The sequence below is a fragment of the Lepidochelys olivacea genome (genome assembly GCF_965140295.1).
Source record: "Lepidochelys olivacea isolate rLepOli2 genome assembly, chromosome: 8".
NCBI lineage: Eukaryota > Metazoa > Chordata > Testudines > Cheloniidae > Lepidochelys > Lepidochelys olivacea.
The window spans coordinates 64,539,983-64,567,225 of NC_140418.1; the positions used below are offsets into that span (position 1 = coordinate 64,539,983).

Below are 27,243 nucleotides of genomic sequence, written 5' to 3' on the forward strand. Positions count from 1 at the left end.
GTGCCAGCGTGGCGGGGCTACTTGTGGCAGGGTAGCTCTTGTAAAATGCCACAATGTTGCAACTTTCAGCATAAGGTGAATATAGGGTGCCTCAAAACCCTAGCCCCCACTGCCTTGTGATTATTCCTTGGTTGGAGTAAGGCTAACGGACGTCACCCTGACAGAAACGCGGCCTCGTATTAAGCAGTGAGCAGCAGCTCTAATCTGTTGCTCTCTGGCAGAAGCTACAACCCTTGAGGCACTGAACGTCTGGCCTTCAGACACTATCTCAGTGGTCTAAAGGGAGGATGGTAGGTCTAGGGCAGCCTCCACTCCTCCATACTCTTGCCTAGGCATATGCATCAAAGGTCTTGACCACATGGATCTACTAAATTTGTAAAAACTGTGTCGCTCTTGAATTGGGCTTGTCAGCCATACGTGGAGTCATCAGGCATCGGATTAGACCTCTTATGCATACACCATGATCCAGTTTGGATCAATGGTTGTCAATCAATCATTTGTCAAAGAAGTTTTATTTGGTTTATGTTTACATATAGTAACAATTCTATAGCAGCATAAGCATTCTATAACTTTGACCGCAATATGAAAACCCAGTAAAAAATCCAGATGCACCATCCTTTAATTAAAATGTAGCCAGGAGTGTATGTTATGGGATGTGAAGTAAAAAATAAAGCTCCTTCCCTGATTTATACAATCTCCATATGTGTTTAGGTTAGGGTTTGGGTAGATCTGGTTTGCTCCTAGAGGTGGGCCAGATTCCTACGTAAGTGTAAATGGGAAACAAAACAATACACATTAACACAAATTTTCACCTTACAGCAGGCTCTAACTTCAGACTGAAGTCCAGCATTAAGACAAATCATGACTCACCTAAACGGTCAAATTCATTTAGTCTTTAATTTTACTGAAGTCACTAGTGACGAAGTTGATATTCAGGTATACTAATAATTTTAAAATTCCAAGTCATGACTTTTGGGGGGCTCACTGCATATACAGCCTAATTTTGAGCCTGGATACAGCTTTCTCCTTCTGCTATATGTTTAAATGGGCTATCAAGCATTTGAAAAATAGGACAGTATACATCAAGTACAGTGCCTGGTCTGTCCAATCACAAATCAAAATTCCTATTACATATTCTATTTGAAGACAAGTGTCTGGTAAAATAAAAAATCTGGATTATTTACAGAAGTTTTTTCCCTCTGATTAAGTAACTGCTTCAGACATTAACATTCATGTAATTACTTTTAACCTGTTTGCCTAAGCACCAAATGCTTTTCTGTTTCCCCCTAGTCTGGCTCCAGCAGGAGTCGTTCAGCCATAGGATGCACGTACTCCACCCCAGTTCCCAAAAGAGGTGTGCAGTAGATATCTCAGAAAGGGAGTAAGGATATGTCTACACTTACAGAGTTTTTTCACTGTAAGTTTCACTGGTGATAGCGAACCGGTGAAAGTAAAGCGCTGGTTTGTGTACTCACTCAATTCCTCAGGCAACAGAGAGTGTTTACATTACCAGCACTTCCATCGGGGATGAGAGCAGTGCTGTAGGCCAGCTATCCCACAGCCTGCAGCTCTCCAAGAGGGTCTTGTGGGAAGGGGGAGGGGGAGCGGAAGGCATTCTGGGTCCCTGCTCAGTGCCCCACGCTGCCCTGCTTCATGTCTCAGGAGCCCCATTACTTCCTGGTTTCTTCCAGTGGCATTTTTTTTAAAACCCTCCTGCTGTCTGGCTGCTTTCCCCACCACATCTACAAAGGGAAAGGCAGCTTTAAACTTCCCAGGGCTTACAGGGGGAGGGGCGGACATCTGTGTGTCAGAGCAGCAGTGATGCTGGCCAGAGTGGTAGCTTTTGGAACTGTATGATATCCTCCAGAGGCCAAAGGGTGTTTACACTGCTAGAACGTGTCTTCACTTTCACAGCAGCGCAAAAAGAACAGCAGTAAGAGCTGTATACCTCTCGTGAAGGTGGTTTTCTTTTTGCGGTGAAACTTTTGAGTTTCACTGCAAAAGTCATTAACAAGTGACTTTTTAACAATTAACAAGTAGATGCTCCCATGGTTTTAGTGCAAAAAAAGGGACTTTTTGCGCTTTAAATGGTAAGTGTAGACATACCCTTTGTGAGAGCTAATGCTGCTACTTAGAGATTCCAACTCAGAAATCCACAGAGTGCTACTGTTCCAGAGTGCAACTACTTTCCTGTTCCATCCCAGCTCTGAAAAAAATCTATCCAGTCTGGACAGCATACAGAGGAAATTCTGTAAGTTTTGAGGAAGTAGGATGGAGGCTTTGGCTCTACATCCTCCTTCACTTGGCTTCAGAGAACTTTGCAGGTTTCCAGCATTCCCACTTGTTTGCTCTAAACCTGCAGAGTAGACCACATAACAAGAAAGCAAAGGGAACCCTGATTCTCCAGCCACATACACAGCAAGTATTTGGGTTTTCTGTGGGTGGACTGGCAAGGTGAACTCTACTAGTTCCAATCCAGAGCATGTAACTGCAGCAACAGCCCCTGTGCAGAAACTGAATGAGATGTTGGAGCTATTGGCCCTCTCCAGCTTTCCATGTCAATCTATCCAGAGACCTTTCCCAACCACATCAGAGATGTAAATGCAACCCTGTCAGGCCTTTCTGCCAAGACTCCCCTTGCACAGCTCTAATGCAGGGTTTAAGTGGCATGGTTGGCTAGCGCAAAACACACCACATGACAGGTGAATTTCACCCTCAGTGGACATAAAATGAAATGTTTTTTTGCAGGAGGAGGAAGGATTTGAACAATGGGAGAAAGAGGCAGAGTTACAAAGCAATCCAAATTTTTCTAAAGAGCTTGTAATATCCCATTTGTTGTCTACAGTCACAGAATGGACAGATTTTTTTTTTTTTTTTTTTTTTTTTTTTAGGTAAATGAACTTTACAGCCCATTCAACTACTTTAGAATATAAATCAGACTATGGGACTGTATGATTCATATCAGAAAGTATCTACTAATCCAGACTTATTTTTGTGGAGTTAAGTGAAGATGATGTAGCAATAGTAACAAGGAGCAGAGAAGAAAGTAAAATAAGATGATCAAATCTGCTTGTCTTACCAATGTTTAGCAATAGCCATGATTCAACAAGTAGAAAATTAAGGAAAATTAATATCACTCAGTAAGGCTAAACCTTCAGCTTTTTCTCTACTGTTCTCCAGCATTCTATCAGTACCAAGATCATTATTTAGAATATAATTTATTCAACAGATAAATGTCCCTATGTTTCACATAGCACAGAATTGTAGTTTATAAAAAAACTGATCAGTTAATACATTGAAGCAAGGCTTTTCCCCAACTTTACTCATGCTTTGGATCTCACTAGCACATTTTACATTACAGATCTCCAAACTGTTATTCTATACGTAGGATCAAGACTGTAATTGATATTACTTCTACTTCAACTGAATACTCTTCCTTTTATTCCAAGAAATTGCCTTGGTATGCTCGATGACATGACTGGACTTTACAAAGGTGAAATGCATCTGGACTTTACAAAGTAACTACGGCTAATCTGAAATAAAGAACAGTTTATTTTCGATGCAAAAATAATATGCACTATTTTTTAAATAAGTTTTCATGAGTCTATGTTCATGCTGTCTAAAGACCTATATAAACGTAAATGCATTCAGCTTCCACTTCACCCACCCAAATTATTATTTTAAACTGAAACTATGGTAGGAAGTGGAATGTCCGTTACTGAGAGTCAAATTCTGTCAGAGAGCTATGTAACTCCAGTTAACTGGAATCATTCCAATTTTCTACTGATGTGGCTGAAATTAGGATCTGCTTAACAGACTATACGGTTCAACAGAATTTCTTGTTTTTATGACACTGAAAGTCCAATATGAAAAGTGAAACCCAACTAAAAATTGACTAGTTACTGGTCATCTGATTAAATCCAATAAAATCATAGGGAGTTAAGTTTTTTTTCCATTAAGATGACAGCCCATCAGTAACTGTGAAAAAGTTAGACTTCTAGGCAGCCTTTTTTGATACAATGCTGCCTTTATGGAATTTGCTTGACAATCATTCACTACATAGTATTATATTGTATTTTATAAACACATGAAACAGCTAAAAAGGGAAGTGCTGTGATATAACTTTTGCCATCTGAATTTGGAAAGACCAGATCAAGCAAGTACAAAGTTCATTTATGAAAGATCAGTTCACATAAACATGAACTTCCAGTGTCTTCATGGGCCCCGATTCTCCTCTCACTTAAACTGGTTCAAAAATAGTTTATCTCCAGTAATTTCAAAAGAGTTACTCCCCATTTGAGTTTCTGGACCAAACATTTAATCCTATATTTTTGTGAGTGAGCTTTGGATGCCCATTTTGGTAAAATCTTACCAAAACTGATCATTAGAATTGAAAGATTTATTTTATTTTTTCATTGTTCAAATACAAAATGTAACAGCGAATGTCCTATGAGGACTGTGAAGGCAGTAGCAATTATAATACAAGACAAAGGAGTTCACTAGCTCTTACACAGGGGTTTCCTAATTCAGTATCACACAACTGCTTATTTAAAAGGAAGATAGTCATCATCAGCAGTAGCCTGAGAAATTCCTGCTGTAAGTGCAAACTTTGTTTTTCAAACAACATTTCAGTTTATTCACAGAGGGAAGTGGCTTTTTTACCTTTGGTGTTCACTCCGACAAAATTAAATTTTGAATATTTTTCCTTTATTCTGAATAAGTAATACTGTTTCTTTGATTACATTTTGGAATGCTTCACAGTGACTTTTTTGGCCCTACTACTTTTTTGGTACCACTAATGTAATGAAGAGTACTAGAGTCTCAGTAGAATCCAAATAAAGCTTTTATCAGTTCGGTTTACAACTATTCTTTTCAGTCAAAGAATCTCTCACATTCATGAGCAGCTAATTATGCAAGCTGCTGACCCTTAGCCATGTTTTGATCACCTCACACATTTTTTTTTAAATCTTTATGGCCTCCTGATAGTTATTTGTAAGCTACAATACGTCCAGAACCCATGAGCCTACATTTCAATTTATTCTAAGTAGAATACAATGCATCAGGCCAGAACTGAGAAAACAAGTGGGAGGGGAAAAAATAGCAAGAATTCTTTATTTACTACACGTACTAGTTCAGTTGTATTTCCTAATTACTGGTTTTTACTACTAGCATGGACATTTAGATGTTGTGAATATTTTTGGACTTGATCCTCCAGGGTGCAGAGCACTCAGTCCTTGATCCAAAGCACAGCACTTAAGCACTTTTAGCATGTGAGTAGTCCCACTAACTGCAGTGAGACCACTTATGATTAAAGTTAAGCACATGCTTAAATACTTGGGTGGATCATGGCCACAGTGCTCAGCACCTTTCAGAATTAAGCCCCTAGATCAGAAGGCTTCATCAGCTGTTAATCACTACAAGAAAATTAACATGTAACTATGAAGTGACAGACAAAGCACACTGAATTCAGCTGAGGAATAAGCAGCAGCCAATGAATTGCTAACGCACTAAAATTCTGTTTACATGGAAGCGTTCTTGAGGGAGAAGAAATCCTGAAAATATACCCCCAGCAAAACTGCCCCTATACAAGAGTATTTTTCAGAGTTTCCCACAAACGGTCATATTTTTAACTACTATTCTCAACTCTAAATGCTAGGAACAATACTGCCTGATATAGATCACCACAACTATATCACTTAATCACTTTCTTTGTTCCCATTAAGTGAAAGGCATCTATTAGTTTAGGAACAAAATGTGATCTGCCATAAAGTGGCTATGAATCACTGGATACTAGCCTCTGAATACAAAGCTTTAAAAAAGGGAAAAATAGTTATTCTTTATACAGGATGCACAATATTTTGTACTTCACTATTTACTCCTGAGAGCATTCTGCACCAAAAAATTAAAAATTCTACCACACAAGATTTTAAATTTCTGTAAAATTCTGCAAATGTTACTTGTCAAATAAACATGGAGGCTCCAGCATGGCACTGGGGAGCACAGGCCACTGGCTGCACAGAGATGGGAGTTCACTGTACAGCTGCCCCCAGAGACATGGACTCAGCAGTGAGGCTGCACACAACTTCTGACACAGTGCAAGGACCAGGCCTGCCCCAGAAACACCCCAGGGCCCTGCCCCTCAATGCCAGGTGCGGGCAGGCTGGATCCAAGAGTGGAGGGGCTTAGTGGGAAATCCAAGTGTGGGTCGAAAGGGTTCTATGTGGAGCAATCTGGGTATGGATAGCTCATGGGGGATCCACATGCAGGGCGATCTGGATGCACAGGGGCTTGTTGGGGGGTTCTGGGTACAACAGTAATGGGACTCTGCATGGCGGTCCAGGTGAAGGTGGTCTGGGCTCCGTGGGGCAGGAGGCGGTGTCTGGGTGTGGAGGGGAATAGAGCTCGGCAGGGGAGTCTGGGTGTTGGGGGTTCAGATGCTGGGGGTGTGGGGCGGGGATCCAGGTGCAGCTAGTTGGGGCTCGCTGGGGTAGAGATCCCAGTGCGGGTGGCTCATTGGAGTAGTCCAGATGCAGGGGGAGTGGGGCTCATAGGGGGAGTTCTAAGTGTGAGGGGGGGATTAAGGCTCAGCAAGAGGGTCTGGGTATGACAGGGTCTGGAGGCACAGGGGTTGGGCAGATGGTGAAGCAACTCCTTGTACAAGGATCCCTCACCCTGCAGCTGAGGAATGATGAGCACAGAAAGCGGGCTGTGAGGGAGTTTGCAGAGCTTCCTGCAGCCTGGAGAAAAATCTGGAGGTGGGTCTGACCCAGCACGCACGCTGTGCAGGGAAAAAGAAGTCCCATCTTCCGCAGCCCAGATGGTACTAGCTCAGGATAGGAACCGCCAGCTAAGTCTTCCCCTGTCCCACTTCCTGCCTCACAGTGATTTACCTCTCGCCAGCTGCCCTGGGCAAATGAAACATACTGCTAGGGAGGACTGCATGAGTGCTCTTATGGCTTCCCTTTGCTTCTCCATCAGAAAACTATTTTTCTGAGGTGAAGCAAAGAAATCTGTGGGGAGACATACATTCTGCACAGGCACAGTGGTGCAAAATTCCCCCAGGAACCATCTTATAAACTGGCTTATAAACCTCATTTACTCCTATTATTGATCACAAAGGCAAGTAAATTAATGTATTTTTGTATGAAGGGAGGAAAAACCAAACAGTGACAACAGAATAAGAAAAATACAAAGATAATTATAAAATTATAATTATATAATAATTGCGCTGGAAATGGCCCACCTTGATTATCATGCACATTGTAGGGAGAGTGGTCACATTGGATAAGCTATTACCAGCAGGAGAGTGAGTCTGTGTGTGTGTGTGTTTGGGGGGGGGGAGGTGAGAAAACCTGGATTTGTGCTGGAAATGGCCCACCCTGATTATCATACACATTGTAAAGAGAGGTTTCAGAGTAACAGCCGTGTTAGTCTGTATTCGCAAAAAGAAAAGGAGTACTTGTGGTACCTTAGAGACCAACCAATTTATTTGAGCATAAGCTTTCGTGAGCTACAGCTCACTTCATCGGATGCATACTGTGGAAACTGCAGAAGACAGGTATTGTTTCATGGTCTCTGTGTATATAATGTCTTCTGCAGTTTCCACAGTATGCATCCGATGAAGTGAGCTGTAGCCCACGAAAGCTCATGCTCAAATAAATTGGTTGGTCTCTAAGGTACCACAAGTCCTCCTTTTCTTTTTGCGAATACAGACTAACACGGCTGTTACTCTGAAACCTGTAATTATAAAATAGTCACTATAACATAAAACAGTATTTTACACTGTTCTTTGTTTTATGCTGTAAGAAAACTCAGAAAAACAATGCAAAGACAAACAGTCTTAGGGAGCAAAGGAAAGAGGACAAAGACCACACAGAATGTCGATCCAGTACACGGCAATGGCCAGAGCCAGATTAGGTCATAGGCACTATAGGCCCATTCTAGGGCCCCAGATCTAGAGGCAGATGAGATCAGAAGCTCAGTATTCATTTTAAAAACATCATGTTTTTAGCTCTCATGGATGCATAAAAAAGCTTGAAAATGTGAAACAAGTGTAACTGATCCCTGTCAGAGTCTGCTCACAACCTAAAAACAATATTTCAAAGAGATGAGAACTGCCCCGTTCATCTTAACTCTAAACTTGTGCCACCTCAAGGAAGGGCAGGCCCATGGCATAAGGACAGGGACCCTGGGCACAACATCTGAAGTGTGCCAAGAGCCCTGAATTGCCTTAATTTGGCCCTGGCAATGACACCCATCCGTAACTATCTCCAGCACTGGACCAGCAGCACACGCAACCATCAACAAGCAGTGGACTGGTAACCCCACTGTGTGATTTGCCTATCAGTAGGGACCTAATAAGGAGCTTAGCCTGTAGGACATGAAGAGGTTCTAGTCTGAAGAATGGTAGCAATAGACAAACCAGATATGCATCATATCAACATTCTTTAGCATTTGTGAATTCCTCCTCTGGAAGAAGAGTATAGAAAGAGGTATTTAAAATGTTGCTGTTTCCTTTCCTTTCCTTGACGGACTACGTTCCTGTGCTTTATAATAGATTTATGCTCCGTTTCCACATTCCAGTTTTAATTCCTATATCACAGCAAAGTTATTTTGGTATTCAGGTGCATCACGCTGAGCAGGCCTATATCATCAACATGTTGTACATTGTGAAAAAGAAAAACAAATAAACATGAACATCTCTGCCCTTTTTCAAAGGCAAAATTCTGATGCTATATCTAACAGCAGTGGGGGTTTGCAAAATATGGGTTAGTTTTAACAGAGATTCAACCAGTAGAACAAACAGAGTAAACAAATGCTCTTGGTTTGGGTAACATCTAGGGTCAGATGCAAAACACATTTAGAATTCTGAGTCTAGAAGAATGAAAGCAGGATCAGAACTGTTAATCATCCTTTATGTCTAGTGCCAGTCACCCCTGAACTGAATTGCAGTACAATAAACCAAACTATAATGGTTAACATTTACTAACAGTTATTTTCTATTTTGAATGTCGGGGAAAACTGCTGTACCGCAGCTATCACTATGTGGTAACTCAACCTATTGTCTGACTTTCTCATGGTTATGATCTTTAGTGAAACATCCTACTTATGATGATCAGTGCAGACCTGCCTTACCTAAGGAAAGTTCACAAGAATGTAATCTAAATAACAGATAACTGCCCAAACCAAAGTGCCATTTTCAGACAGAAGTTTGCAACCTGAGCTTCTCTTCATAATGGGCTGAATCTAGGTAACTTTGGAAAAATCTGATTCACAGCCAAATTTTGAAGCCCTAAATTCAAGTATGCATGCTGAGATCCAGAGTTTTGGATTAGGCCCATCTTCACTAAGTACAGGGTATTAATATCACCACTTTTCAACAGAGCATCATGAAGTTGTTTACAAAAGCAGGCAATGTGTGTATAAGCTGCTTGCCTGCCTCTCCAGTCTAGGAAGGACTGATGTAACGCTGACAGACCCTGGTTGTCAGTGGGCGGGATCGAACCTAGGTACCGCATGAGCTAAAAGGCAACTGACTCCTAGTTAAGGCTGTACAGCAGACTCATTTAACTCTCTCTGAGTGGTCTCACTACCACTAGATGGGATAGAACACTATCCCAGAAGGTGTGTGGGTTACACTGACACCATACCTAAAATCTGGGTCAGGCTCTTTCACAATGCTTCAGCTTTATTTCTTCATAATAAAACAATTCAATGCAAGTTCCACATATAAACCCCTTCTTTTCCCTGAACAAGGATCTTCTGAAGGGAGCTATATATCCCTTCATTTTTGGTTTTTAAAATTTCACAGGAATTTAAAAATGTTTATTTAAAAAAATTTTAGATGGGTGAAAACTGTAAAAAAACAAAAACAAAAGGGCAGAGGGCAAGGAGATTGGGGTGCCCTGTACTCACAGGAGGGAGCAGGCAGAGGAGTGAGGGGATCCTTCTGCTTCCTGCGGGCATGTCACTGCAGTGGTTGGGTGGTCTCTGCTGCTGCAACCCAGCTCCCTGCCCATCTCACTACCCCTTTGCGTAGGGGGAAAAGGTGAGGCCACATGATGGTCCAGGGTCAGAAGGTGGCTATGCCCAGCAGGGAAAGTAAACAGGGTCTATTGCCTGGTTTCCCGCCCATCTCACTCCCCCACTGTGCAGTGGGGAAGCAAGACAGACAGGGAGGCAGGTGATAGGGAAGCAAGATGGGCAGGGACCCCCTTAGCTACCAGGACCTGGCTCCCTGCCCCGTTGCTCCCTACATTGCAGCAGCAGCGGCCTACCAGCAGTTACCCGCCTCTATGCAGCAGGAACTCTGCAGGGAGGTACCTGGTTGGGGAGTTCCAGCTCTTGCAAAATCCAGGTAAAAACTTAGTAATCTGAATATTTTTTTCAAAACCCAGGAATTTCTCAGGAAAGTTGGGTAGAAAACAAAAACGAAGCTCTTCCCTCTTGCCCACAGGTTCACACTTATCAGCTGCTCTCTTGAGAGTGACCCTGCTTCAGTGCCTGCCACAGGAGCCAACCCGCTTTCTGCAGCTCTCCACCCCAACTAAGCCACTTGCTGGCTTTTATCACCACCTTAGCGATCTCCTAGCTCAGACTTCTTATCAGTCACAGTTGAGGCCAGGCCCAGCTTCCCTTAAAGGGTCAGATGCCCTGTAAAAAAAATGCCCATTCCAGCAGGGACCATCTTTTGTTCTGTGTTTGTACAGCATCTAACACAGTGGGGTCCTGGTTCATAACTAGGGCTCCAAGTCATTACAGTAATACAAATAAGAAATGAAATAGTAATATCACAGATAAGGAAACTATGACACAGAAAAATCAAGTGCCTTACTCAAGTCAGTGGCAGAGGCAGGAATAAAATCCACACCACCTAACTCCCACTGCTTGAGTCCCAGTACAAGAATATGTTGCCTCCCTAAGAACACCCATCACTTCAAGCTTAGTGAAACTCACTTGAAGCTTCCATGGGCATAATATACATATATACATACTTAACACCTTTTCAAAGTTATTTTTATATATAGCATCTAGGAGGCTTTAACCAAGACCAAAGTCCCAATGAGCTAGGCAGTATGCAAACTCATAGTGAGATAGAGTCCCTCCCACTCAAAGAGCTTACTAAATTCCTTACTAAATTAAAGAGTTACTAAAGTTAACTTCAGAATCTTTGCCTTTTCATCCAATTCCAGAATTCTCTATTTCAAATGTCAATGCAAAGGGGCAAAAGTTTATAGCCAATAATTTAGTGTTAGAGCAGTTGTTTACTTTGAGTGTGGAGACCTAAGCTTCTAAAAACGAACATTATTTACATCAGAGAATCCTGACTCTTCGTATCAAGGGGTTATCACAAGACAAGGTCTCTTATGCAAAAAGAGACTACTTTATACATTGATCTTCAAGTGTAAGTATGCACAAGTTGCTCTTAATATACATAAAGTTCTTTAAGAACTAATTTGCTTTGACAAAAAAATTAAAGAAAAAACACCACCCTTCAGTACTTTGTACTGGCAAAATAGCTTATATAGTAGTCTCTTGTGACTTTTAGAATGCAAAAGCATAATTTTATTTATATTTTGGATTTATATATAGAACTACCTATCCCAACAAAATTCTACAATAGGCACACCTAGGACATCACCAGACATTATCAGAGCTGGGAAAGAAACAAATTAAAATAACACTTCTGTCAATCAGAGACGAAACATGGCATTCCACTCTCTTCAATGAGTGGGGAGACAGAGGGAGATGGCTTATGACTGCAGACAGGATTTGTAAAGCTTAAAATCATCATAAATTGTTAGAGTAAAATACATTTTAAGTCCATACCAAAAGTGGAAGAGAGGCCTTTAAAGTTACACTTTAACAGCAAATGTACTGTACTATCAGCGTAACAACTCTCCTCTAAGAATGAAGTCCAACTTAGAGAAGACTATCTTTCTAAGATTGACTGCGCAGTGTGTGGGAGGGGAGAAGTATGCTGACACTAGCTGAGAAAAATATGCAGTCAGACTCTTTAATGCTTCTGAACACAGAAGTTTAAAAGCTAGCTAATGAACAGAGTCACCTCAGATATCCAAGTACTAAAATGAGACAAATTCAACTTCAGTAAAAAAGCAAGAACTGCCATGTTTTACACAGGTTGACCCTACTTATAAAAGTTTGCTATCTTTGGCTCACACATTTATATTAGTATTGATGTACTTAAATACATACTGGCAATCCTATTAAAAATCTACAATATAGTTCTTTTCATGGCAAATTAACATTTATGCTTCCTAACCCATCAGATATTTTTCTTGTATTCCACTGCCTACAAACTGGTCACATATCTATAAATAGCATATGGCATTAGCAGAAACTGATACAGCCAGGCAATAGCAAATGTCTTCAGGTAATAATTCATCTCCATCAACATCATGTCAGACAGCCTGCTCCCAACATCTGCTATGGCTGGTGCCTGTGAGGTACAGCTGGGCCTCCCACAACTGCTGAAACATTGAGTCAACCCTCCCCCAAAGACCTCTTCTCCAAAGTGGAGAATGAGGGCTGGGTACGATAAATAGCTTCTCTAGCCTATGTCTCCTCCCAGCTCCCCCACTCCCACCATGACACACACATCCAAGAATAATCTTGGCTGAGGGAAGAGCGCTGTAGAAAATAAGAGAGCACAGTAGCAATTTTCCATCCCCTTGATTACTCCTGATGAAGAAGAGAGGGTGGGCCCTACAAACTTCCTCCCTTCTCCAAACTCCTGTCAAAGGGAAAGGAAAGGGTGAAAGGGGCCAAGCCACCAATCTGTGTCCTAAAAGATAAATTGAAAAAAAAATTCAATTATTTGTATTCCCATAGCACCCACAATGTGGTAGGTACTGTCCAAACATATGGGAAGACTTAGTTCCTACCCTTAAAAACTTTCAGACTAAATAAATGAAAATTCAGTAAAATAAATATTAACCCACTTAGATGTCACTGGAATTTAAAAAAAATACTCATGAGATCATTATGATTTGTAACCTGCTGACAGCATACCTGGTGGTGTACATGAGACAAATATTAAGACCACCTCTGGTCTGTATTCTTGAGATTATTCAATATGGATATCATTCTTTGGTTTTAGAAAATACTGCACAATCTCAGACACAATTCATCTGCTTTTGCCCTCAAAATGTTTGTGTAATACTTCATTAAACAAAGGATTTGTTAACTATCCTCCTAATCTGTTAAGAACAACTGTAAAGGAACCAGGTTACAAGTAAATACTTTTTTTTTTTTTTTCAAGTCACATTATGTTTGTAAAATTCAATAATGGAAATTAAAAGAAACCCTTAAAGGGAAGTGGAACTCATCTTAGATATGGCTATAATTACACTGTCAATAAATTACAGGTAAAGGTGTAGGTTTCAGAGTAGCAGCCATGTTAGTCTGTATTCGCAAAAAGAAAAGGAGTACTTGTGGCACCTAGAGACTAACAAATTTATTTGAGCATAAGCTTTCGTGAGCTACAGCTCACTTCATCGGATGCATGCAGTGGAAAAGGTACCTTCACTTTAAACTATAGTAACGAATGACTCATATGAATCTGCTAGAATATTAAGTCCTGATATAAATATTCATAATGATAGATCCACAATTAAATAACCCTTTTTATTTGTTGTAACTAAAGTGAATTTTCAACATGCACTTACAGTTATGTCAATGTTGCAGCAAATATTGCATATTTTGGGTAAACATTTTTACAGATAATCACATTCAGCTTACTGCTTCTTCTGTAACAAGTCCAAACATGCACACCTAAACTCCATATACAAAAATGCTTTGTTGCCATTGTCTATAGCACCCTGCTACCACAAGCAGCATCACAATACTGTATTCACAATACCACAAACATCATCATACATTTTAATTAAGGACTAACTATGAAAAAATCTCAACTCCTCCATATTACTAAAAACAATTTTTAAGAAAACCTAAAGACAAACTTCAAAAACTTGTGAAAGGGATACAAGTTTTAAAAAGCAAACCTGTCATACACCTAAATGCTGGTATCCAATTACAGTACTTAAAGCAAGAATCATAAAGATTACACAAGTCTAGAAGAGGGATGTACCACATAATACAACTTTAGGCCTGTGTGCAACAGAACATTTTCTCCAACATCATATTGGGGCAAACAAAGCCTTAATTTTTTTTTAATAAAACACTATGTATTTAATCTTTATTTGAAGCACCTATTATGTTTATATTGATAGCCATTTGGTTAAGTCTTATAATAACCTATACATTCAAGTAATTACACTGCTAAGAAAGTGTTCAAATACATTTTTCAACAGTAAACTTATTTCAAATTAATTGATAGCAGTGGACAAGCGTGTGGCTGCTTTTTATTCATCTTTCTGCCACAGACAATTTTAAAAATGTAGAGATCAGTACTTTTGAAGGTAAACGTCTCTTTAGTACCCCACCACTTGAAAACCAGCAGTTAAAAATATCCGTATTGAAGAATAACGGGGTATTCTACTGAATTTTTCAAGTATTTTGAAAAAACAAAATTACTACAGATTGCTTGGTGCATTACATTGATCTAACTAGCTTTTTTATCAGACTTCAGTCATGCTCTGAAAAGGAAGAGGAAAACAGTTATCTGATCAGCACGTTACACCCACAGAGTGTTTGTGGTTAATGAAGAGCTCTGTGCAGTGGGAGGAAGACAACATACCAACAAACAGAGCACGCAGACCCCAATCCTGCAAGCAGCTCCATGAACATAGACTCTGGTGCAGAACCCCACTGAATTCAATAGGGATTTCCACCTGCATTTCACTGCTTGCAGGATTGGGATCTCAGTCTATGTCTACACTTAAAACAATACAGCAGCACAGCTGAATTGCTCAGTGTAGCCACTCACTACAACGATATAGTTAACCAACCTCCCTGAGAGGTGGTAGTTAGATCAACAGTATAGGAAGTATTCGTCCATCAACCTAGAGCTGTCTACAACAGGGACTAGGTCAGCTTAACTATGTCATTCAGGGATGTGAATTTTTCAAAAAATCATAGAAGATTAGGGTTGGAAGAGACCTCAGGAGGTCATCTAGTCCAAACCCCTGCTCAAAGCAGGACCAACACCAACTAAATCATCACAGCCAGGAATTTGTCACTCCTCTGAACCACATAGTTCAATTTAACTTTTTGGTGTAGACCTGACCATAGTGAAACTAACCATTTCACTTAATATTAAAATTCATTTTAATTAGAGATTTGCACAATTTCATTATTTTTGAATGTGTCTTTTCCAAGCAAACATCACTTGGAATAAAGAGTACACAAATCTCCTGGGTTTACTAACATTATTTGTATTTATTACGTGTATTATTGTAGTGCCTAAATCAGTCCAAAATACACTGTGCTAGGTGCTGTACAAACAATGAACAAAAGACAGTCAGCATTTAACACTGTTCAGTGGATCCCAACTGATTCTTAAGACAGGAAAAGAAACATTTAAGGATATCCTTTGAGGATATAACCTTTGGACATAGCTCCCTACTAAAAGAAGTTATGTTACTGGAATTAATAATGCTAAACTAAGTAATCTATACTGTTAAAGCAACTTCTTCTAAAAATCGCATACTCCTAGACCTATTTCAGTTTATAGAAGATTTTTGAATGGTTAAAACAGCATATCGTCAGGAGCCTCATGCCCCTAAAGGACTCTGGGCCCCTTTTACCATCTCAAACTTAGCATACAGGGTGAGAGAACCAGGGTGGAAATTAGTTTACTGTCACCTGAACAGAAAAGGGTCAACTTGAGTCACATTCTTCTCAAGGAGTGAGAGAAGAATGGTTTAGAGACCATATCTACTAGAGATATATATGCTGGAGGTCAAGTTCAAGGAATTTATTTGCTATGCAACAGTTCAAAGCTTATCATGTCCATAGAACTTGTGTGGCCTGCTGACTTTCCAATTCAAAATAGCATATTTTTATTGCCTATTGTGCTACATTTCAGTAAAATTAATATAGTGAAAAATCTGTTTGTCTTTAATAATAAAATGATGTGAACAAATAGACAGCTTCAATTAAGCTATGAGCAAACCTCTACACTAAGGTATGACAGTAAAAGGTGCTTCTGCAGCATATAACCTTCAAATGAAGGAAGGTCTCCAGGGAGAGAGAGAAAGTTTGTTTCAATGTAGCAGCACAGCTATAACTAAACAACAGCCATGTGCAAGTTACCACTGTGAGGAAGTTGCAGAAGGACACACTGCATGCCACTTTTACCAGATAGAAGACCAAAAAACACTGGAATATAAGTTAAAAAAATAAAATTCTGAAGACTGACACCATTACTTAGAATAATATAACGAACAAACCAGATTCTACAATATTAATGACAGGTTTCGAACTGTGCCTTGTTTCTACAAGTGATAACTGAATGTAGAATGCCAGCTGAAAAATGTTTCTTCTACTGCCATATGCTTTTTTTTTTTAAATGTGCCAAATAAATCAAGGTATGACATGCTGACAGAAATAATCAATCTTGCAGTTTTCTAAGAAATAAAGTAAACATGTCTACTCTATTTACTGCAGAACCATGTTCACACTGCACTTCAAACATGCAAGCAACAGCCTCATTGCTGCTAGAGTGTGTTAGCACTGTTCTCTTGGCCCATGCAGAAAATCATGCTGCACATAAACTAGTCTAATTTTTATGAACTCTGTCTTAACATGTATCTTGGGGGGAGGGGAAATGCCCATCCACAGTGATCAGCTAACATGTGCTAATCGAGCTACCCCTAGTTGATGCTAACACAGTTTTGACCCCATTATGAGGCCATCAAACTTTTCCCATTGGCTAGGTAGACCTAGATTTAACAGAGCTTCTTACCTGTGGATGATCTACTAGAATTTATCTCAATCTGATAAATTTAACATTTAGTTTCAAATGCAATTATATACTGTAAAGTCCTTTATCACTTTTTTGAGTTATTGGGCAAAAGCAAGAGTGTTAGCCCTGCTGAAAGTGTAACATGCAACATACTCCAACTTAGCTAAGGCCTTTTTTCTGTGTCTGTATTCTTACATCATCAGAAAATACATTGTCCCCCTAACAAAATAAATACTAGAAGTATTTCCTGAAGTGAAATGATGAAGGTTGAAACAAAGGTCCATAGTCAATCAAATACTGCTATTTTGAGTTTCTCAATTGTACAGTAGACCCTCAGTTTCGAACACCTCGAGAATGGAGGTTGTTAGTAACTCTTAACAAAATGCTGTGGTTGTTCTTTCAAAAGTTTACAACTGACATTGACTTAATACAGCTCTCAAACTTTACTATGCAGAAGAAAAAAGCTGTTTATTTTTTAGTATTTATGTTTAACACAGTACTGTACTGTATTTGCTTTTTTTTTGGTCTCTGTTGCTGCCTAATTGCATACTTCCGGTTCCAAATGAGGTGTGTGGTTGACTGGTCAGTTCATAACTCTGAGTTTCTATTGTATTAATTGAATTAAGTTTTCAATTAATTAAAATAGCATGCATTTGGATTTTATTTATTTATTGGATTTTACTCTTGGCTATAGAAGCAATAAATTTTAATCATTCAACTACTCCTCAAAGCCAATCTCACAGTTTATTTAAATCCGATGACACTGTTTGTGTATTTGCTCAGCTATATCTGAAAAAAAACACTTTCAAGGTTGTCAGGCCTGTTTCCAAAAAAAGATGTTATATTTTAGGGGTTATTTAAAAATGTTCAGCTGTCAAAACTCATCTTTGGAAAGTGCTAATTTCTGTGTGTCACATCACAAACAAACTGGTACAGGTGTGCAGCATCCTATTTAAAAATACTAGCTTATTTATAGTCAGACACAGCAGGGATATACTAGTTTTTACTTGTTTGTTTGAACTGTAGCACAGCCAACAAAGGGTGGTTAAACAAAATGCAGAAAAATCTAAAAGAGGAGCTCACTCTAGGACAAACTTGAAATGAAAACCTTAAAAGATATATGGGTCAAATTAAGGTCTTTCTCCCTCCTCACTCAACTTCTCCTGCTGCTCACTCATGCAGGGAGATCATAATTCTGTGCTTGTGATACTTCCACAGTAACAGTGATGACAGTGATGCCACAGATTCAACCATGACTTCACTGCAGGATCAAGTACAAGAAGCAGATGGGATGCGAGAAAGTCCCTATTTAAACACAATTCTCTTTCATGGGAAAGAAAGGGGCAAGAGCAAAGAAACAGGTGAATGGACCTTGTTTTGATATATTATATATTCAAAACATTATCATAGCATGAAAATCTGTTTAAAGGCAAGTCTTCCAATACAGTGTAACTGTCAAATTTATTAGCCTTATAATAAACCGACCTGGAAAGCTCCCTGTTTAGTAAAACAAACCTGTGCTCAGTTTTTAAAGCTGTGTTAGAGAAATTACACATTCATCTCTTGTTACATGTACAATAATTCCTTAAATAAATCCAATCTTAATACTCAGATGTATTTATTTGACACACTACTATTGTACTCACCGTGCTACAGGCAAACACAATGACAGGTCCCTGCCCCGAGGCGTTTTTGATCTAATGTGATGCCCAGAGTATGGAAAGATGAAAATTATAATATACAGGTGACACCCTAAGAATGGTGATGGGAACTGCACCTCAGCCACTAGACCTTTCACTTGTGATATTTCAGAAGGCTCATTTCTCTCTCCAGTCCTATTCAAGATCAACATGCAGCCACTGGGTGAACTGGTACGAAACTAGAGACTTACATGCCAGCAATACATAGATGACACAGCTCTACCTATACATCACCATACAGGACCATACCACTCAACATCAAACATCTCATCCAAGCACTGGACTCCGCTCATGGATTAAAAACAGCTGGCTGAAATTCAACCCATGCAAGACAGAGGTGGGCAGAAGAAAGCACTCTGAAGAGTCTGCACCCAAAGTGCAGTCTCCTTTGGTGGAAGGCGCACACCACCACATCATTCATCAGTTCAGCTGGGAGTTTTGCGGTGGTTCCTGGATTGCTCATTGATGCTAAGAGCTCACATAGCATCATCCACAAGTGATGCTTTCCAACATCTCTAGCTGTCTAGAAGACTCCATCCCATCATAGTGGATGGTGCCCTGACCTCATTTATTCATATCTTTTTCATCTCCTATCTGGACAATAGCAATACAATATAGCTGGGCATGAAGTCTTCAGCACATAGGAAATCCCAGCTTGTACAGAACACTGTAGCACATCACCACCTCACCACACAGGCTACTGTGAGCACAACAAACCTGTCCTCTGCTCTTTACGAAAGTTTCCTCATAAAATAGTGAGTCAAATTCAAAGTCTCTGTCTTTTGCTTCCCGGCATTAAGGCCTGGGCCAAGCATATCTAAAAGACCGCCACAACAGGTACAACAAAACTTGGGACCATACAGATAAAACTCATCTGTGCAAGGGATCAAGCTTTCTTAGGGACTGCTCCGAGAATGTGAAATGAACTCTGTCAGGAACAATGGATAATCACATCTACCAAACCCTACCAAAAAGCCCCACTACACTGGACACACAATTCTCCTCCTGGGGAGAGGGAGACTGAACCACACAGATGTTAGTCATGTTGCTTAATGCACCACTTGTCAAATGTTCATATTCTATGGTGATGAGGGTGATATATGAACCTATATGGAATAGAAATCAAAATATATACTTGGTAAGAACCCATCTAGTTGCTTCCTTTTAAAAAAAAACTTAATGTGTGAAGATTTGGGAGTGAGGACAGGAATAGAAGAGTAACCAAAATATGTTTTGAGGAGTGTTTTGAGAAGATGAGAAGAGCAAAACAGCCTGGCACACAGGGCCATGAGCATACTCCATATATAAGAGGCTCATGAGAAAAGGCACACAGTCTCTTGTAGCAGAAGACAACCAAAGGAGCATTAAGATGAACTGAAATAGCACACACAGTGAGAGCTGGGGAAGTGCCAAGAAACTAGTGTTGAGATGTAAGCAGAAGCCAAGCCTTGCAGTCCTGAAGGGGAGTATAAGGAGTTTGAATTTGATGCAAAAGGGGACTGAACACCAATGTATGATTTGACCATGCAGATATCACAGAGCTGTAGGTGAGGCAAACATTTCTGGTAACAGCACACTGGGTAAACTTAAAGGATACAACATGAGAATCATGGTCAGAAATGAAGACGCTGTAGTAATCAAAGCAAGAGATGACAAGAGCATGGATCAAGCTTCTGGCAGTAGGAATAGAGAAGGGACAGATTTTAAAGATATCAGAGAGGAAGCACCAGACGGATTAATTGGCAGACTATATGTTGGGGAGAAAGAAACTGAATATGACATGAAAGTTGCAAGCCCGGATGAAGGGGAAGATGAGTTGAAATATGGCTGGACATCCAAAAAAAGATGTCAAATAGACAGTCACAAAGCAAAGACAGATCATGGGAGACAGATCAGGTGTGGAGAGAGAGATCTGGGTCTCATTATCATACAGGATATGAGAATGGACAGAGGGTTACCAAGGGAGAGAGTATAGCGAAAGAGGAAGAGAATGGGAGATGACCAGAAAGTTGCCACTATGGGAATTGCTAAGAGGAGCAATTAAGAGAGCAAGAAAAGCCAAACCCACAGAGAACCATAAAAGCACTGAGAGCAAGTCAAGGAGCGAGCGTAGCCAACTGTGTGAAGGAAACTGATCGGTCAAGGAAGATAAAAATAAAGAAGTCACCCAAGAACTTGACCAGGAACGGAATATAATATCCTGCCTCGATGAAGGTAATTGCATGAGAGTGAAATGGATGGAAACTACCATGCAGAGAGGATCCAGGAGGAAGTCAGAGTAGAGGAGCTGTGGCATTGGCAACAGACAATAAATTCAAGAAGCCTGGGTATGAATGGGAGGAAGAATATACACTGGCAGTTAGAGAGGCTGGAAGGGTTAAGGAAAATTATTAGAATAGGGAATACAGCAGTGTGCTTGAAAGAAGAGGATGTGATGGAGAATAAGTGAACAAGGAAAAATATGGGAAGCAAGAAAATTCAATAGGAAATAAACTCAAGGGGGCATACTGATGTCCTAAAAGATGTAAAACTAGTCATATGCCATCATTCTTGTTGAGTCAGTCCCTCATTAGAAATTCCACACAATTCTAGTCAGCACTTTAACTTCAACCTGAGAAGTTACATGTTTTCCTACATGCAAGTTGCAACCAAAAGACTTGCTCAGATAACTGATTAGGATTGTGATCTTGTTAGTATTCCTGCAGCACCATATCTCTTTCACCAGAGTGCTTGTAGGAGTGTGAAACTAATTGCTAATACCAATTCAAGTCAGCTCACAATAACATTTGCACCATTCCAAAATTGCTACAGTAAAAGTTATTTTCTGCTACTTAGTTTTTTTTTCTTTGTTTCTTTCAACAGTGATTGTTAAGAGAAAAGCTCCAAAGAGACAAAAGGAGAAATCAAAGTACTCAAGGCCCAGTTCTGAGACATACCACTAAAATGACATGACTTATTAAATCTACATTTTATGGAATGAAAGATTATAGGAATTAAAATGGTATAAGTATGTAACACAAACCACAATATCAACAATAAACTGCTGAAAATGCTTGCCCCTTCTATCATCAGAATATTAATAACTGAAAAAATTAATTGGAATAATAGCAGTGAGCACTAACAGAATTTCACATTATCAACATTTCAAAGCATGAGCTGACAAAATAGAGGGTACGTGGACTAAATAATTGAATAAGATCATTTGTGTCCCTAGTTTCTATAAATAAATGCCAACAGTTGGAGTACATTACCTTCATTTTCAGAAGCCTGGCATTTTACCTTGAGTACCAAATCAAATGTACTTTCTGGATTTTCCCTGGAAATAAAAAACAAGTCAATTGATTAGTCATACATATGTCACAAACCGAAAAACACTGATCTAGATTATCAAGCCTTCTCTACAGTGTCCATAATGTTATATCCTATCCACTCCATTTGACACTAGAAAATGAGAAAAAGAATCTCAATTATTTGGATGTTTTGTAAGATTTCAGAAGTCATATTTTTCTTCACATCCTTTAATATATTCACACACTTTTCAAAAAAGAATAGGCAACAGAAACAAGAATTGAGGATAATTAGATGATAGTTAAAACAATCAAAATTCTGTGATTACACTGATAAATCGCAGTCTTATATGTTTGAGAGCTCTTCAGTTATTTCATTGTGTCATTACCCCATTTTAGAAAGTCATGTTGAAGTAAATACAATTTTAAACTTGCTGACAGTTTGCTTTACAAAACTGAACTTTACAGACGGAAAAAATGCTGCTAGTTTCTCTATTATCTATCAGTTTGGGCCTCTCTGATAGCCTTTTTTACTTCGCCAGTTTGAACCACTTCTGTTTTTAAATTATGAAGAGAGTGAACCAGGATTAGGCTTCCATCTTAATTCCTGCAAACTGAGCCATTAACACATTTATCTTTTTTAATATATTTGGTCACCAACTGAAACTTGACAGTCACCGTACCATCTCCTTCAGAAGTTACTGCCATTGGCACGTTTAAGGATTGAATCCTGTACACAACAATTCAACTAGTGAGAAAATATTAATCCAGTAATTATGAATTATATTTGCATATGTTGTCTGATAGCTCATTACCCAACCCTAGCCTAAATGTAAATAATTATTTGAACCGAACAGCCACACGTGAGTACCATTATTATACAACATTCTCTGACCAAGAATAAACTCATACATTTCAGTAATTTCTTGATCTATTATGTTACGTTCAGAAGAAACCCTTAATTTATTTTTACCATTCTGAGTTATTTAAATTCTCATTCTGATGAGCAATCTGCCATTTATAGTAAAAGCAAATATTATAACCTCCACCATAACAATTATTTATCTAAGTAACCACATAAAGGGCCCAGGTTTGAACTCTTTTCTTGAGTAAAATGCCTACAGAAGTCAGCAGTTTTTCACAAGTAAGGAATTCAAGAGTGGGCCCCAGGTTTCTAAAATGATGCATATAAACCTAAAATGATGCATATATCACATATTGATAGTTCAATACAAGTTTTTTTAAAAAAGTTTTAGAGGGATTTTGGACTGGAAGGAAACTTTCACAGGTCACCAGTTACTTAATGAGTTTTCTATCATTTATTTTGTCACCAAGTATTGATGATATGCATTTATATTAAGACTGAGATATCGCATTTCTGAGCAACAGTCACATATCTTCCCACATCATATTCCTTCCCTGCATCACTTTTCAAATTATTCAATTGGAAAATCTTGAAGGAGGATCCTGAATGAGCTAGTTCTGCTCTTATGGGGTTTTTAGTTTTGTTTTTGTCTAAGTTTTGCTCTCAGTTACACTAGTGTAAATCCAGACTACTAGAAATTTACTGGAGTGTAACAGAAAAGAAAATGATCCATTTTTTCTCCCCTCAGCTAGCAAGATCAGAATGAATCTAATCAGAGTTGCACTCGTTTAAATGAGGACAAAATTGAGCTGTAAGAACCCAGCCTGTAGTGAGAAGAGTGGAATCCCTCTACCATAAAAGGGTTAAATGAAATTTAAACCTAGGTATGTGTTTGCTCTTTTGGCTCATTTTCCCCCTTCCTTAAAGAAGGAGTGGAAAATCAGAATGCTGGATTTAACATGTTCATTTCCATTAAAACCGTGTCTCAAATACAGGATTAGGACTTCAGAGCTCAACTTCTTGAATTTACGTGTGAAAACGTGTTTGCTTCCTTCAGTACACCACCACAAAGTCTGCTTCCACAGAAAAGTTCTAGGTTTACTCTTCACCTCCCACACAAAAGGTGTTACTTAGACTTAGAAGTGTCAAGAAATATGTCTAACTAGTCTGATATATGTCAGGCTGGCTTTCATTTCTATTATAACTATTAAATAGCAGCACACTTATTCATCATAAATATAGATTACTGTCAGTTTACAAAATACAGATTTAACCTCTCGTCAATTACTGAATTAAGGAAATCAATGGGACTCCTTACAATGGGCAAGTAGCCTCAAACCATCACAGAAAATTTACTTCATCAAAGTTTGTCAACACATCTGGGTTACACTAACATTCTCGCGAGGTAGAATTAGTCTCTTAACGTCTTGAAAAACAGTAATTTTCTTCAATAATCAAATAAAGAGATGTTGTTAGATTCCTTAGAAGAAATGTTTATAAACAACCTCTGTTTTGATGTTACTAGTTTTACACACTATTTTTGTAGCTGTTCCTCAAAACCAGGATTCATTTGCCTGTAATTTTCTCAAATATGACAGTCAAGTAAAATAGCTGGAATATTTTTTAAAAATCACCATTTATTGGCAATAGATCCAAAGAGGCAATAAATAGACAAAAAGAAGAAGTGTAAAAGTTTGTTCAGAATTGGTTTTGTAATCCACCTAACACCCAAACAAGTCATCATGGCCATTCTTCTGAGATGTTTAGTAGGTACCAAACCTTAGGCTGGCACTGTCTTCCGTGAAGACTAGTTATGATGTGTATGAGCCCAGAGACAGAAACAATGGCCTGTCAATTCTCCCACTTGTGGGGCACTCCCTTACTGGGATGAAGATTATTATAAATCTCTGTGTACCTTTATCTCACTCTGGTGATGAAGGATTTAGCCAGTGGGGCTCACTTTAAGGTGCAGGTAGACAGTCTCTGATGATTGAAGGGGGGTCATTTTGACAGAGACAGAGTGTGGGTTCTACAGTCTCTCCCTGGGAATAAAGGATGATAAGGCAGAGAGGGTGGACAAGCTCCCCTTGTGGGGCGGGCTGCAGGATTCATGGCAGGGCGTCTCCACGGGGGGATGGAGAACTGGGTGGGGAGCCACCAGCTGTTCACTCTGAGGCTGCCAGTGTCACACCTGCGGGGAAGGGGCGGTTTTGCCGTGTGGGCTGCCGTGCCAGCCCCGCTCCTGTCGTGCCAAGGGTCTCTGCTCAGCCGCCCCCTGTACGTGCCCAGCGCAGAGCCAGGCCCCTGCCCCACACCCCGCCAGGCTGGGGGAGGCTTTGAGGCCTAGTCCCTCCTCCCCTCTCCCTCCAGCGCAGCCCCCAGAGCCGCCTCGGCCGCCCCGCTCCGCTCCCCCTGCCTGCCCCGCCGCCGGCACTCACTTGATCCTGCTGTCCATGGTCACATCTCGGGCCCCGGGCGGCCGCTCCGCGCCCCCGCGGGGAAACACCTCGCCCGGCCGGCAGGGAAAGGAGGGACGCGCCGGCCCCGGGGGAGGTTACAGCGGCTGCTGGCGGTGGCCCATGGCTGCTCCGCTCCCCCGGCTCGGGCCGTGAGCGCGGCGGGGAGCGGCGGCACCGCCTCCTCCCAGCCTCAGTTCCTGTTGCCGCGGCGCCGGCACCTTCTGGGAAGCAGGAAGCTCGGCGGTGGCCGGAGCAGCGCCAGTGTCACCTGCGCGGGGCCCGGGGGCGGCTCTGCCGCGGGGGGACGGGACTGAACGGCTCCGCGGACACGCTGCGGGGTGTAGGCTGCCCGGTCCCCGCACCGGCCCCGGGCCTGCTGCAGTAGCCTCTGCCCTAGGGGCCCGGCCCCAAGCCCGCGCTGACGGCGCTCGGAGGCACAGGGCAGGGGCCCGGCTCCAAAAGCTCTGACTCGTTGTGTCCCCCATGGGGGCTGTCCAGTTCCCGTCCAGCACAGCCCTGCACGTTTCCTCTAAACACCCCGAGAGGCGCCTCAACTTCTCCTTTCGTTATAATTAACGCTTCCCTAGACCGAGGGGGAAAAAAAACCCAAAACCCACCACTGGGCACTGTTCCTCCATCAGGCGTTTAGAAAGAAAAACATGCAGACAGCTAAATTGTTGGTTTTTTTCACCTCATTGCCCCAAAGCCTTCATGCTGGGTTCTCAGGTTGTTACAGGTTTAGAGGAGTGGAGTTCCCATTTACACACACACCAAAGGAAGAGGGAAAGGGAAATAAAATGTTGTGTCAGAGATTTAAAATATCTCATTACTAAAGCACATTGCAAAATCCTTCATCCCCACAGAAAGGGGGACTTTTTAGAAATGCCTTCATTAATCCAGAGTAAAGCAGAGGTGGCTGCTCTACTCTCTCCCAACCAGAAAGCTGGCTCCCTAAGCCAAAGATTCATCCTATTGGCTCCAGTCATGCAAAGATTTAAGTATATTCCTACCTTTACTCACTGCAAATATTCCCATTTGAAAGAGTCTGGTGTCAATGCAACTCTTCACAGCGCACAACGTTAAACATGTCTTGCAGTATTTGGTCTTTACAGATTAGGAAGGCCCAGATCCTGCAAGCAGATCCATGGGTCTGCTCATTTGGTTCAGCTTTCAGGATCTAGGCCTTCACACCAGGAAGAGCCTTCAGAGGAAAAGAACAACAGAAAAGGCATACACAAGAACCTAATCCTGCAAACAGTTATGCATGCCTGTAGTCCCATTGAACTCAATGCAGCTATTCACAAAGTTATTCCTGTGTATTTTCAAAATTAGGGCCTTCCTACTTTCTAAGGGACAGATTCCTTTGACTTCAGATGGAGCAGCAAGCATGTAGGTAAAAGCAGAATTTGAATCAGAGTCTTTTGTTGGGCTATAGATAGCCCTTCCATAAACAGGTGCAACTGGCATTTGCTTCCAGGGGAGATCTTATGCCAGAGATGAATTTGGTCCATTCTGTTTACAAATAGTGCAGTCATTTTGGCAACAGTCATGTCATCTCCACTTTATACCATCACAGATGCACATCAGATGTTTCTATTTAATATATTTAGACACTTTTACCTAACAGTTTTATTACCGCTATGTATAGGTTAGTTCTATAGTGGAAAAAGTAATGGTTTTAAGATTATTTTAAAGTTAAGAATTTTATTTTAGCCTATAATGCTGTTAGTTCAGCTTTGTTTTGTATTGTGTCTTAAACAAACTACCCCAAAATTCTTAACAAGTAATCCAAAGGAAGAAATTATAAAATAAATCATCAATCCTGCAAACACTTATACACAAATAACTTTATGGACGGTAGTAGTCCCATTGAGGTTTGGCATGGGATAAAAACAAAAGCTGGCCCTAAGAATGCACCAAGTCCCATTCGCATTAGGTGGTCTGTGCAGCAAAATTCCCACCAATACCAAATTTCCTTTACCTCATAATATAATCGCAATGAAAAATGCATAAAGCAGAAATTTTACAATACTGGGCCAAATAA

At 40.4% G+C, this 27,243-nt stretch overlaps 1 protein-coding gene across 2 annotated transcripts in view; it reads right to left on the reverse strand.

Annotated features, from left to right (window-relative positions):
• The window catches only part of DENND1B (DENN domain containing 1B), a 237,433-nt gene extending 211,845 nt beyond the window's left edge, over positions 1-25,588 (reverse strand). The window contains exons 1-2 of one of the 2 annotated variants that reach the window (XM_084637445.1): positions 25,179-25,588; positions 21,840-21,904 (exon numbers count right to left, since the gene is read on the reverse strand). In XM_084637445.1, the coding sequence (XP_084493571.1) occupies positions 21,840-21,904; positions 25,179-25,195 (82 nt within the window). In that variant the 5' untranslated portion in view covers positions 25,196-25,588. The remainder of the gene's footprint in view (positions 1-21,839; positions 21,905-25,178) is intronic. The other variant, XM_084637446.1, reaches the window with a different exon arrangement.
• Positions 25,589-27,243: the final 1,655 nt, after the last annotated feature.